General features: G+C 38.8%; 1 protein-coding gene across 4 annotated transcripts in view; it reads right to left on the bottom strand.

Annotated features, from left to right (window-relative positions):
* Positions 1-1,252: 1,252 nt before the first annotated feature.
* LOC109911846 (guanine nucleotide-binding protein G(I)/G(S)/G(T) subunit beta-1) overlaps positions 1,253-15,236 on the bottom strand; it is a 66,167-nt gene continuing 52,183 nt past the window's right edge. For all 4 annotated transcript variants that reach the window (XM_020511222.2, XM_048614911.1, XM_048614914.1 and 1 more), the window contains 6 exons: positions 9,307-9,469; positions 7,011-7,077; positions 6,217-6,418; positions 4,075-4,291; positions 3,607-3,720; positions 1,253-2,756 (listed from right to left, as the gene is read on the bottom strand). In XM_020511222.2, coding sequence (XP_020366811.1) covers positions 3,614-3,720; positions 4,075-4,291; positions 6,217-6,418; positions 7,011-7,077; positions 9,307-9,469 — 756 coding nt within the window. In that variant the 3' untranslated portion in view covers positions 1,253-2,756; positions 3,607-3,613. The remainder of the gene's footprint in view (positions 2,757-3,606; positions 3,721-4,074; positions 4,292-6,216; positions 6,419-7,010; positions 7,078-9,306; positions 9,470-15,236) is intronic.

Raw genomic sequence — 15,236 nt, 5'->3', positions numbered from 1 at the left:
TCAAGCCAACCACAGACACCCACAGGAATTCCTAGAGCATGGTTTTCAACCCACAATGCAATTAACAAACGTGGAATTAGACTCCGTATATAAACCCATGCAGAACCAGAATGGCAACCCAACTTAAACCGGATCATATAAATTCCAGATGGAGTAGAACAATATCGCTTCATCGGAGGCCATACTGATGATGTTAGCTAGCATGGTGATGAAATGTCTGTATGATAAACAGCCAGCCCGGTGATCAAGCCAACAAATCTCATGTAGTGATGAGTTAATGATATTCTAGGACTTGACATCAAGTTCAGAGCTTTAGCTCAAATTTTCATTTTAAAACATATGCAAATCAATCCTTTTCTCCTTAGACAATGACTGACCCACCGGTCAATGAAAATATTGCACCTCAAGATAATTGAAATTAGCTATGAATTTGACCAAATTTAAATATACAATTGTCCTTGCATGAATTTACTCTAAGCTCCTTAGGAAAATACATAATATGCAAAGGGGCTGTGCAATGCAGATCCATACAGTTTCAAATTTGACCTGCAGTCTCTGCTGGTAATCTAAGTCAGGGATCTCTACCTTGACCATTGAGCAGCCAAGATTAAGCTTGACTACGTGACTTGGGCAACGATTTATGCTCACTTTGCTGAAGGTTAAAAGATCAATATTTCAAGAGTCTTCACTTCCAGGAATGGAAGACAGCAAATGAACACACAAAGTGATTACAGTAAATTATGAGAGAAAAAATGGTAGAATGTGTGACACTGGCAGCTTAAGGATAGTATCTGTTTTATTAGTCCAATTTTTCTTTGGCTAGAAATCATACATTACATTCATAGCATGCAACAAACAAGGTACAGCGTACATGATATTGTGCATTGGCAAGCAAGCCTTGCAAAAGGGTCTGAAGGCAACCTGGAGACAAATTCTGGAGAGTGGTGCTGTAATGGCATGTGCTGTGCTTACTAGATCAATGTCTAGTGTTTTGGCTATGCAAATTTCTACAAAGCAGTCCATTATCTGACCCTAGTTGGGTGTACCATGCCTTCCGATTCAGCGCTGAAGCTATGTGCTGACTGTTGCCGATACCCCAAATAACAGCTGAAAGCAGGCTAGGAATGGGAAAGATGACCAAATTTTATCTGATTTCAGTGACAGCATTTTCAAATTTATAATTAATGACGAATAATCTTGCTTTCATAAATCTATGGAAATATATAATGAAAGTAACAAGCCGAGACATACCTCATGTCAAACTGCTTTATTACATCTTAAATAACAGTACATTTTAATATAGTTATCTATCTTGCATCCAGCTTTCTTGTAGTACACTGACTTCAAAATTAAATACAAAAGGCAAAAGGAAAAGGAGTGAGGAAAGACCTACAGAATTAATGGAAAGGGTTGCCAGTCCAGGCCTACGCACAATTACAGCACATCTGTACAGGTTTGCAGGAACAGAATGAGAAAGCCACTAATGCTAGTCAAGAGCACTTCTGTTTACAGTAAAGTATGGTGCAGAAAACTTTGCTGTTCAACTCAGCAAAATCAGAAAGCCAGAAACCTGTTCTAGAAAATGATTCTAACATTAAGCTTTCTACATAAAGAATTTCAATTTTTAATGTATAAACAGGATGGTTTCTTTAAGAATCATTCAAGGTGAAGATCATTTGAACAGGCCAAGTTTGTTGAGTGTGCTACTCCAGAAAGTGCATAGCCTTTTAATTCTTCATTGATTATGCACAGAGTAGCCATGATTACAGCTGCAATGGTTACAATTTAACAGGTGTCTTAAAAGAACATCTACTGACTTAATTCCATAAGCACTTTTTGCAATTCTACAGCATGCTTCTATAAGAGTAAACCCTCCCATGGCAAAAGGAAAAACAAAAAACTCCCAAAAAAATTAACTTAGAAACCTCAAGATCATTATTTTCAACATTGACTTACATCATTTGATACACACATTGACCAAATCCAAGCACAGGACATCTGCGGCTGCTACGAGCAGGAATCTCCAGCAAGTATGGGCAGAATTAGCCCAGAGCAACTTTACGGAGAAACCCACCAGCGTAAAATTCATTGGGGAGTTTTAATTTCTATGTTATCCACATGGTGAAGGGGAGAAAATTACAGTTTAAAAACAAGCATTCATTACCAGGATTGTGTGCTTGGTTAGTTTAGTTCCAACACATTTTAAATGCAATATTTGTGCAACAAAAGGTCCGTGACACAGGACAAGACCAAAAAGAAGATAGTTCTGGGACTAATTTAGTCATTGACAAACCAGGACGATGCTGGTCTAGGACTCCCCTGTTTAGCAGAAAAATTTCATACCAGCAAACTCCTTAGCTAAAAACACAACTTAAAAATTGAGATGCGTGTTAAAATACAGCTTTCAACCCTATACTGGAGCAAACCTTCACGGTTCTAAAATTTTAAACTACTGAGAAAATTAGCTGTTTATTCATGATTACCAAGATTCTTTTATAGTTACATTTTGTGGGATGATAGTGTTTTCTCAAGACAGAAACAAAATAATGGTCCCAAAAGGAATGCGCAATCTCATTTTTATACCACAGAATCTTCCATTTAAAGATGCCTAACATTGTGCTCTTCATTATAGCAAAGGTTAAAAGTACATTTTGCCCTTTGAAGTTGGGGGTGTCCAAGTCAGTATCAGTGGATCGGATATGCAATGTCATTGAATGTGGAATGGTCTTCCAGTCACCATGGAGTCCATCTGCAATCTGCAAAAGGAATGAAGAAAGTTTGGTTTGATTAGTACTGACACCAATGCTCTTTGTTTAGACAAAATTGAAAATAAAATCTCTGAACAAGCACCTGTTCATATGCAACGTCTGCACCTGAGACTATGTTGATAAGCCAACCCCACTCGTCAGAATATTATGATGTGATCCCTGCTTTAAAAGTATATATTGCTAATCCACAGTAAAACTTCCTTTATTGGCTAGCACTATATTTTTATACAAACTTTTGAATAACCCCAAAGAATTCCACAAAAAGTAAGTCCATTTGATCCATTAGACAATTCGCCCTAACATGACTATTTAATTTTCATGAGACAATTTACAAGCAGAAGGATCCCACTGGAATTCGTCAAGTGACCCGTAAAAGTAAAATAGCAGGAAAAAGACTTTCTTCATGTTTGTGAACAGAGTCTGGGCAGCAAAATTTTCTCTTCACAAAAAGATGAAAAGAAGTTTAATCATTTAGAAAAATCTGACAATGAATAGCTTCTATAAAATGACAACTAAACTATAGAGACCAATCGCAATAAATGTCTAAAGATTCTGCTCAGTATCACCAATGATTTGCTCAACTATTTGCATGCAGCAGAATTCTCTTCAAAAATAAAGGGATTAAAAAAAAACTGTCCAATATTTAGAATGACTGCTAAGCCAGTGGAGGATCAAATGTCAATAGACGTCAGAAACAATACTAATTTGCTTTAAACACAGACTGTTTTTACAATTAAACTGGTTTCTCAGAGGTTTGATTTGGGTTGAGTGCATGAAACAAGCTCATATAATACACGTTAGATTTGATTTAGCCGCAGACCAAAACTGCTGAACAAACCTAAAGTTTAGTTCCAAATCTTCAAAAAGCTGTCCCATGATCCTGTTGCAACTGCCATGCCATCATCAGTAACACCCAGGCAACTCACACGGTTATCATGGCCAGCCAGAACACCTGAAATAAAGGGCAAAATGTTTCATAGGGCAGAAAAACAACTTACGTTTGGATTTCAGTGGATCAAACACTATAATACTAAGATTATCCTTCTCTATCTACCAATTTGGATTTAGGATTAACAATCAAATATCAAGCAGATTAGATTGAAAATCTTGTTGTATTCTTGGTGCTTAAAGTTTTAAAGAATTCGACAACACATTTGCTGCCATTATAAAAATTATGAATACATTTAGCTAACTTTGATGAATGTATTTAGTAGTAAGATGAATTGAATTTACTTATTTGAAATCTATTTTCCAAAGAATTCATAATCCACTAAAGAAAAAACACGAGTAAAAATATATAAAGTACCAGCACGGTCAGCTTTCAGAGTATCCCAGACATTGCAGTTGAAATCATCATAGCCAGCTAGCAGGAGACGGCCACTCTTTGAGAATGCTACAGATGTAATGCCACAAATGATGTTATCATGGGAATACACCATCAACTCCTGATCAGCACGCACATCAAACAGCCTGCAGGTGGCATCATCGGAACCAGTTGCAAATGCATTGCCATTAGGGAAGAACTGAAAGACAATAGAGTACATTGAACATAGGCACAGACTTTCAAAATAACATTTATATAGTGCTGTTATCGTCATAAAACATGAAAACATTTCAGAGATAATTATAAAGCAAAATATAATACTAACTTACACATGGATCACTACGGCAGACAACCAAACGCTTGGTCAAAATGTAGCTGTTAAAGGGGGCACTTTATAGGAGGGGAAGAGAGTTGGAGGGGTGTAGGGATGGAATACTGGAGCCTAGGATCCAAGCAGCGAAAAGTACAGCAAAAGATGGAGTGTGATTAAAGTCAGCAAAAGACCAGTTAGCTGTTTAAATGACCTTAACTAGTCTGGAGTCTGATAGAACAGTCAAATCTGGAAGCTGAAAATTCATGTTTCAGGCATTCAGCAGCTGAGTTGAGTTAGACACAGGTTACGATAGAGACCGAAATAAAGTAGTCTTAGCAATACCATGAATACGTGGTTGAAAGTTTATCTCAGGGGTCAAGTACGTAATTGAGCTTGTGAACGGTTTGGTTCAATCTCAGCTGCCAGAGCAGGGGACAAAATTGATCATGAGGGAACAGAACTGGAGCACTGTCCAAATGCGATAGTTTCACATTTCCAATATTTCATTGAAGGGAACTTCTGCTCAGAGGGAAAAAAGGAAATTGGCAAAACAAAAATCTATTAAAAGTTTTCAACCTAGCTGAAATTGATACCCATACTGTATGTTTCTAGGCTCCTATGCCCCCCCAAAGTACTTTCACAATCTCATTTACCTATGTCAGAGTGACCAGATTAATTTTAAATGAGGTGAGCACTGTGGGCTTTAACGGGCATCTGATCCTAAACTGCTGAACGATAAAAATGCTTAATCAGTTCAACCTGCAGTGGCACTGAATGCTTTGGCCCTGGAGCTACGTGACTGCCGATGGTCTATTACTTCATATACCACGTTGAAACCAGTGGGAAACTATATTATATTTTCTCTGCTTTCACTCGGTTATGCAGAAATAAAATCACAGTCTATTTTCAAATGAGGCACATGAAAATGAACATTTGGGTTAATCATTCAATTTTAATCCAGAATGCAAAACAAAAAATTAGAAATAAATTTGAAAAGAGAATTCGTCCAATTCTCTGAACCCATAAAAATATAGTTCAACAGTACATTTTTGCTTTCACAATTAAATTTTAAAATAATAAAGTGAACATAGATATTCTAAGAGGAACAAGTCAGGAGTGAGAGATCCAGGAGCATAGTTCCAACAGTCATCCAAGACAAAAACAGCTTAACTGGTATTCCACTGAAAATATTCACAAGGGTACAGTGGTGGCTGTGTGTAGCATCTATACCAGCACTCATGCAACTCCTTCGGCAGTACCTTCCAACTTTAGAACGTCTACTACCCAGAAGAACAAGGGCAGTTAATGAATGGGAAGACTGCCGCACTACAAACCCCTACTTGGAAATATATTGCTGTACCTTCTTGTTGCTCAGTTAAGATTCTGGAACTTCCTTCAAAACAGCACCATGGGTATCCCTACACCCCAAAGATGAAGTGATTGAGGAATGCAACTTACCGCCACCTTCAAAGTGTCACACCAGATAGGCAAAAATGCTGGCCTAGCCAGTGAAACCTACATCACATAAATGAACGAGATAAAAGTACTAATCTTTGCTTTGTCTACAAACCTTTTACATGATAATCTGGAAAATCTTGTTATTTTAGACTGCAAAGAATTTCTCAAACCTTATTTTTGTACCATCTATTTACTTGGATATAGATGTTTACTAAAAAGAATGTAAACGATCACAAATACATTTTATTAAACCAGGGAAACTCGAATCACATTTTCTTGATTCTGAAAAACGATTAAAACAGTATCACCCCACTCACACAAATTAAAGCTGCAAAACTAAAAGCTAAACTTACGCAAATGGCATTGATGTCAGACTCATGTCCAGTGAAAGTCTGTCGGCACATGCCATCTCGAATGTCCCAAAGTTTGCCAGAGGCATCACAAGCACCAGAGACAAAAAGCCTTGTATCAGGACCAAGAGAAAGGCTCATGACATCACCAGTATGGCCAGTGAATGTAGTTGTTTGCTGCCCAGTTTCAATGTCCCAAAGAGCACTAAAGAGAGAAAATGTATAAAATAGTTTAGATGCCAAGAACACCCTACACCATAAAGGCACTGTACATAAGACAGCATAACATTTGCTATATCCTTTCGTTTAATTCCAATGATAAGCTATTTCAATCTACTACCAAAATCACTGAGTCAAACAAAGGTGAAACTCCCTTCTACTGCAATCATGAAGCATTTACAATTGGTGCAGGACTGGTATTCAGCCTGACGTCAGCTCACCTGTAATTTTACCTGTTAAACTGTTTAATTTGCAACCAGGTCCTTATTTTGTATTGATCCAATTTCTTTTGAATATTCAAAAGTTCTGACAACATTTTGATTTCTTTTCCCCAGATCATAATTTAATCTGGTGATCCTCTCCCCATTACAACTCAAAGATACAATCTTTGCAGACCTTTTCAAAAAAGACAAGATGTGCCTAGCATAGAAAAGACATATTCAACACTCCGCCAAGCTTGTTTGCTGAATACATTAACTCAAGTTGACTGCTTGACAGTAATCTTCAAAAAGGTAATTTTTAGAAAATTGAATTAGTTTTAACATCTTGGTAGCATCAAGAATCTGATTTTAACTCACCAAGTGGTGTCTCCTGAACTGGTTACAATTTGATTATCATCCAGGAAGCGGCAACAGGACAGATAACCTGTCATCAAGAATAATTAAAGCAGAATCCATTAAAACTGCATACATGTACAAAAACAGGACCAAAATCTATCCAATGTTAATAACTCGCCTCCTGTAGTCTAGTCAGTTATTCTGCAAAACCACAAAAGCTTAATTTTAATTAATTCCCTTCTTTAGAAGCCATTGGTTTCTTGCTGCAGTGTGCCTCTATGAACATCACAAATAGTTCTCTAAATTGCCCACAGTGGCATTATTTATAGGACAGATTAGACACTTAGCAAGTCAGCCTATCTGGTATGATATCTAGGCAGTCAAATCTAATCCTGCATTCCGCTTTGTCTACATAATTCCTGCAAAATCTACAGCTGACTGTCCCCTCTCAACGCAAGGCTGAGAAAATTTTAACATCCATATTAACATGGAGCCGAGACCAGCTAACTTGGTAGAAATCAAGAATTGAACATGAAGCTTTGCCACATGACTCAGGTGCTCCATGTGGCAAAGAGCGATGTTCTTATTCTTAATATCAATATACAAAGTTAGGCAGCAGTGAATTAATTTTTTTCCTCACTTTTACACTGTTTATTTGCTGCAGTTTCAGCCTTCATGAGAGAATGTAACATTATCTAACAGACAGAGTCTCTCAGGTGAGTTTTAAAAGAACTAGGATTCAGGTTTCAACTCCAATCTAGTTTTTACAATGGATACTTGGAATATATCGAGAGCTGCCACACAGCTTTTCAAAAATTAGAGCAGTTATTTAGTAGTTCAGAGTTACAATTTCTGTATGTGTTATCTACAATCTGCCTGAAGGGCATGGGTGCAGGGAACTTAAAGGCTCTGCCCAAGGTGAAATTGGAAATCAGTTTCTGGACACAAGGGATAGATGTTAGAGTAAAGATTTGCCTCACCAATTAATAAGATTTCATGTGTTAGATAATGTCTCATCTCTAAAAACAGTAATTGCTGGTGAAACTCAGCAGGTTTGACAGCACGTAGGGAGAAAGCAGTTAACATTTTGCGTCCAGTGATTTTTCATCAGAGCCAGATGACTTGAGGTGACTGGACTTGAAACGTTGACCCTACTTTCTCCCCACAGGTGGACAGACCTGCTGAGTTTTGCCAGCAATTTCTGTTTTCCTTTCAGATCTCCAGCATCCACAATTCTGTTCTGAGAGCATCTCTTACAAGAGCTATGACAGGAATTATGACATTGTCGTTAACTCTACCTAGCTTTTACAATGGACACTTGGAACTCATCACTGCTCTTCTGAATACTGCCGTGTTCACCTAAATACTGAGAGGATCCGCTAACATTACGAAGACTCATGCACTGCATAAAGATATTTCTGCTCATTAAAATATAAATTTCTGATCCTTTATCTTGAGACACAAGGTCTACAATGCCTATGTCAATGACATTCCATGGGGGTGTAATTTTCTTAACTAGAACACTAACATGGATGCAGCTTCAAAGCAGCTGCATCCTTGTTAGTGTTCTAGTTAAGAAAATGATACGGAGTTTATAAAAGGTTTAGATCACCATAACCAATCTAACGCTGTGGTTTGAATTGTGTCCTTCATGCTAAGCCACAGGAACATCTAGGTCATCTTCTCAAGGTGACAAGGGACCGTGAAATTGTGGATGACTTAACGGAAATCAGGATCAGAAAACACCAGGCTTTTGGATAATGTTGCTGGAAATTGAGTGAAATTAACTACCAAATGCCCATGATGTAGCATACAACAGCCAGTCAGATTGGAGTGCCATCAATGTGTAACATCAGTGAGGAATCACATTATACCAAGTCACCAAGCATAATTAAGTTCATCTTTGTTTTGCCAACCTCAGCTGGACCTTTTAGCTCCATGTGAAACCTCCAACAGTATTTCAAGGAACTCTGACTGCCTTTGAATGTTGTTTAAGTGAGTTGAACAGTATGAAAGGTTTCAAGATAACCAAAATAATCTATAGTTTTCATAGGTCTTTCTGAATACAAAGTGAAAAATAGAAGCGGTCACAGCCCCTTAGGCCTGCTGTCTGTTATGCAATAAAATCATAGCTCCTACATCAACTCCACTTCCTGTCCTGTTCCCATATCCACGTATATATTCACCACTAATTAACGCACAACTACAGCAAGGTCAAAATGGCCATCGAAATTAATGGAAAAAAAAACTTACCAGTATCTTTACACGAACACAGCCGCAATCTTCAATAAGTTCAAAGGTCAGTTAGATCACTTACCTGTATGCCCTGCCAATTCACGACTCACACGGACATTTCCTTCACGGGTTTTCAGATTATAAATGGAACAGATGTTGTCCAAACCACCACAAGCAACGTAGTTACCAGATGGAGCATATGCACAGGTCATGACCCAGGAAGACCGGAGAGGAATGGCATGAACCTATAGCTCAGTCACAAAGAACAAAATACACCTTGAAGGAGTGCCTTACTAACAATGCATGTTAAGAACTTTTTCCTCACTGAATCCACGGCAAAAATTCACCTTACTGCTTTGCAAGAGCTCACAAGATTATAAAGTTCCTTTGTTTCTTCAAAGGAAAATTTTGCTAGTTTACATAAATGTTTCTGTTAGGATGGATAGAGGATTTTTCCCCTAGGGTGGGCACAGGTTCATGGCATGAGGAGAAAAGTTTAGAGAAATGAGGGCAAGTGTTTCACACAGAGGGTGGTGGATGCCTGGAATGCACTGCCAGTGGTGGTGGAAACAGGCACGTTAGCAACGTTTAAGGCACATCTTGATAGACACATGAATGGGAGGCGAACAAAGGGCCAGAAACCACATATGGGCAATAAGTAGCAGGTCTAAATAAGGACTAGGAATTGGCACAGGCTTGGTGGGCTGAAGGGCCTGTTCCTGTGCTTTATTGTTCTTTGTTCTCTTTGGTATTTTAAAAAAAGCAAAAGAATCTAATCACAAGAATCAAAATCAGCTTGAATTCATGCCCAGAGCATTAGGCTGTTCCCTGCATTACTAGTCCAGTGACATTACCACTACATCACCATCTCAAAATACTGCTGATTGCAAACAAGTATTCCATTCCTTCAGCTGATACTTGGCTGAAATCAGTACGTCCAACAAGAAATATGATAGGTGCAATATTACTTTCAAGTGAAATATTTCCAATACCAGATAAAACACTGCCAAAGAGTTCACAAGTTTAAAAAAGGAAACACTCAAATGTGAACACAGTCCCATTACCAGCTGGATTTAATCCAACATTAATCCTAAATACCTATGAAATTATATAATTAATATCCCTTCTGGAAAAAACAAAGAACTGCGGATGCTGGAAAAACATTCTGAATGGGTCACTGGACCTGAAATGTTAACTCTGCTTTCTGTCCACAGATGCTACCAAACCTGCTGAGTTTTTGCAACAATTTCCGTTCTTGCTCCTTCTGGAGAATCTAGTTTTTCGTTCAGAATTCAAACAAACGTTCTGAAATGTCCCATATCAGTAACACCACATTTACACTCAAGTCCGAACATCCATGATAGATGAAAACAATTCTCCTGAAGCCGACATAGAAGCTGTCAAAAACAGTGTTCAGATGACACCAGATGCACATCAGAATTAGGAGTGGACTGCTCAGACCCTTAAGCCCACTCTGCTGTTTGATATCATGACTAATCCGATGGCAGCCGCGATTCTACTTTCCTGCCTCTCCTCTATACCATATCTATCTAAATCTTAAAAGTATCCAATAACCTGCCTCCTCTGCTCTCTTGGAAGAATTACACAAAATAACGACTCTTGGGGGAAAAATATCCTCATGTCTTAAATGTAAGAGTCGCTATTTTTAAAATTGTACTCCTTAGCTCTAGTCTCCAAGTAGAAACATTTACATCATTTCCATTGAATCTGTAGGCAAATGAAACAACGCAGCAAACACACGTGCACAAATCTGTAGTTTAGCAATGCTGAGATATTACTTTGCATCATGAATACTGAACATAAAAAAACCTGTTAATGCACTAATAATTCACTCAATGAACATTGAGGTATTCCGTTCTTAAAAGATGGATTAAATTGAATCTAGTTATTCTTTCATTACATATGGGGGTTATTGGCAAGGCCAGTATTTATTTGCATCCCTAACTGCCTGTTAACTTAATAGCTTGTCAAGTCATTTCAGAACCAACCACAGGATTGACATCCTGGAGTTACATGTAGGCCAGACCAGGTAAGGATGGCAATATCCTTTCTCAAAACAGATGGGTAAATCAGATAGCAATTTCAGGGTCACCATTACTGAGACTGTCATTTTATTCCAAATTTTACTGATCAAATTTAAATTCCACCACTAGCCATTGTGTCATCTGAATCCTTGTTCTCACAGCAGAACCTGGACCTCTGGATTACTAACCCAGTGACATTACTGCTATGCCAGTCACCAAACAATGCTAATCCTAAATAAGTACTGAATTCCATTCCACTATTCGTTACAATAAGCACTAAAATTCAAATCCACTTTAAAAAGTGAACATAATCGATGGTACACAGGAAAAGGTCTAGATATCAAAAACTGTGGCAAAAAGCTCCCACAAGCTACTCAGAAAACATGACTATCCAATTAATGCCATCATTCAACTACTAGAAACATCCACTGTTTTCTCTCAACTCACCAGAAACTATAAAAGTGCAAAGATTTTTACACAGTAATTTATATAGTAAAATATGATCAGACCCAAAATGACAGGACTTTGTTCCTTTTGTCCCGGTTTCTCGAGGTCAATAGTTTTAGGTGGAAGCCAGGACAACTGGAACATTTTCTCAGGATGTGCAGTTGAAACTAATTTATTCCTTAATAGATCACATGCAAAAAGAGACATCTGAAGTACAGCTGGAGGCCTACAGGTGGGCTAGTAGGGAAAGGAGGAAGAGTGAAACTTGCTGCGTGCGTGCATATTATATATACTTTTCCTCCAACATGGGAGCAATGTATTGCAATTACACAATTATAGAAGTACACAACAGACCAGATGGATTCATTTTTGATGGCCTCCTAATCAGAACACCATCAAAAGTATTTGAAATTAAACTAATAACTTTTGCATCGAACTTTAACTTGGCTGTCTGATATAATGACAAAATGCCTCAACCATCAGATTTTAAAATGCCTTAAAGGAGGAGACCTCTGACTCACTACACACTAGGATTTAATAATACCAGTATAATTAAGTAATTATGGAGATACTGAATATCTGAACACAAGCTTATTAAAATGGTAGAAAATAGAAAATCATTCTGCTAAACTCAAGAAACCAATCCCATGTGGATCTTAATTTTTAAGCTATTTAAATTTTACTGTTCCCAACTTGGGCTAAAAATTTCTATACACAGAGATCAACAGCTGCCTGTATTTACGTATACTGTCTGAGAAACTAGTTCTCCTGAAGTTAGACACAGCAAATGAAGTTGTGTTTGAAGGACCTTGAGAAAGAGACAGGAAGTCAAACGGTTTTCGGAACAGAATTCCACTCCACTTCAAAATAAATGAAGATGCAGCCATCAATAAGGCAACAGTGCAGGAATGTGGAGGAGGATGGTCAAGTAGGTCATCAAGCCTTAGCAAAACTGATGTCAATGGGAATTGGGGTAACTCTTCATTGATTGGGTTCTTAATTAGCATAAGATAGATGCTTGTAGATATTGGCAGGCAATTATTGCTGCAGGAGTAGTGTCAGAGGCCCAATAATCTTCCCTCCAAAAAAGATCAGCAGTGGGGACATTTATTGATAACAGCAATGTTCAGTATGATTCATAACAACCCACTGAAGTGGTTTCCTTCCCGTTCTTCCCATAGACTAACCATATTGTCACTAGCTATAAACTTAACTGGTTCAGCCAAATAAATAGTGGCCACAGAGACAGATCAGATGTTGAGCATTCTGTAGCAAGTAACTCACCACCTGACTGTCCAAAGCATGCCCACAATCTACAGGGCAAAGGAGTTGGATAACTGTTTGAATAAGCGTAACTCCAACAATACAAACAACTTTATCAAGACAAAGCAACCGACATGATAGTCATCCACCCAACACCTTAATCATCCAAGCTCTTCATCAGAGGCACAATGCTAGTTTATACCAACTACAATATGCAAAGCAGCAACTCAAACTTCCTCCAACAATACCTCTCAAACCCAGGACTTCCAGCAACTAGAAGAATACAGCAGATACATGGAGGCACCACCACCTGCGAGTTCTCTTTCAAGACACAAATGGCTCAATGGCAGGAGACAGAATAATGGTGGAAGGTTGCTTTTCAGGCTGAGGCCTGTGACCAGCAGTGTTCCACAGGCAACGGCTCCGTGTCCTTTCCCTGTCATTTGCGTAAATGATTTGGATGAGAATATAGAAGACATGGTTAGTAAGTTTGCAGATGACACCAAAATTGGTGGCACTTTAGACAGTGAAGATGATTTGGAGATTACAAAAGGGATCTTGGTCAAATAGGTCAATGGGGTGAAAAGTGGCAGACGGATTTCAGTCTGGAATAAATGCAAGGTATTGCATTTTGGTATAATAAACAAGGGTAGGGCTTATACAATTATTGGAAGGGCCTTGGGCAATGTTGTAAAACAGGTGGACCTAGGGGTGCAGGTACACAATTCTTTAAAGTTTGCATCACATATGGACAGGATGGTTAAAAAGGCGTTTGGCATGCTTGCCCTCAGTGCTCAGTGCTTTGAGTGAGGGAACTGGGACATTATGTTGAGGTTTACAGGACCTTGGTGAGGTATCCTATGGAATATTGTGTCCAGTTCTGGTTGCCCAGTTATAGGAAGGATATTATCAAGCTGGAAGGGGTTCAGCAGAGAACTACCATAACGATGCCAAGTATGGAAGGTTTGAGTTCGAATGAAAGACTGGGACCTTTTTCCACTGGAGTGTAGGAGGCTGAGGGATGATCTGATAGAAGTTTATAAAATAATGACAGGCATAGAGAGAGTTGATGAGAGTTGTCCTTTCCCCAGGATGTGGAATTTAAAGACCAGGGGGTACAGTTTTAAAGGTAAGAGGAGGGAGATTTAAAAAAAAAAGACATAAGATGCAAATTTCTTTTTTTTTTTTAAAAAACAGAGAAGGTGGTTTGCGTGTGGAATGAACTTCCTGAAGTTGTGGGTGCAGGTACATTTACAATGTTTAAAAAGACATTTGGATGGATATTGGAATAGGAAAGGTTTGGAGGGCTATGGACCAGGAGCAGGCCGGTGGGAATAGTTTAATTTGGGATTATGTTTGGCATGGACTGGTTGGACCAAAGGGTCTGTTTCCATGTTGATTGACTCGATGACGCTTTTAGAGCCACATCATTGAGTTAGAACCACATGGTCTTTTCTTTATTGTCATTGGGTCAAATTCCTGGAACTCCCTCACAGCAGTATGGGTATGCCTACACCATAATTGGTCTCAGTTCAAGACAACAAATCACCACCTTTTAAAAACATCACAGAATCCCTAGTGTAGAAGCAGGCCATTCAGCCCATCAAATCCCACTGCCTCTCCAAAGACCACCCCAACCAGACCTACACTCCTACACTACCCCTGTAACCCTGCACTTTCCCACAGCTAATCCACCTGGCTTGCACATCCCTAGACACAATGGGCAATTTAGCATGGCCAATCCACCTAACCTGCACATCTTTGGACTGTGGGAGGAATTCAGAGCACCCGGAGGAAATCCACGCAAATACTGGGAGAACATGTAAACTCCACAGAGACAATTGCCGGAATGTGGATTCGAACCTGAGTCCCTGGCACTGAGGCAGCGTTGCTAACCACCAAGCCGCCCCTGCTGCTCAAGGGCAATTTGGGCTGAGTAACTAATGTTCAACATGCCCTGAGATTTTGGGGAAGAAACAGGTACAGGTATATTTTTACGGACTGCGATAATGAGCAGAGTCATAAACTCTGAATAGGATGTCAAAGCTGCAAAAAACGTGCTTTAAGCTGAAAAACAGTAGACAGATGGGGGACATCATTGACTCGGGTAGGGAGCTTGTTGCCAAGATTAATCATATTTTCTGCTTTCTTAATGTTTAATTGGAGAGAAAGTCACCAACAATTCAGCCTTGGGGTTACTCCAGAGATAGTAGCATGGTGAAAAGAAGAAACACCAATTCTGGTGATCCTGTGACTA

This window comes from Rhincodon typus, chromosome 31, assembly GCF_021869965.1.
Source record: "Rhincodon typus isolate 14 chromosome 31, sRhiTyp1.1, whole genome shotgun sequence".
Lineage (NCBI taxonomy): Eukaryota > Metazoa > Chordata > Chondrichthyes > Orectolobiformes > Rhincodontidae > Rhincodon > Rhincodon typus.
This window is presented reverse-complemented; position numbering and strand designations above follow the sequence as displayed.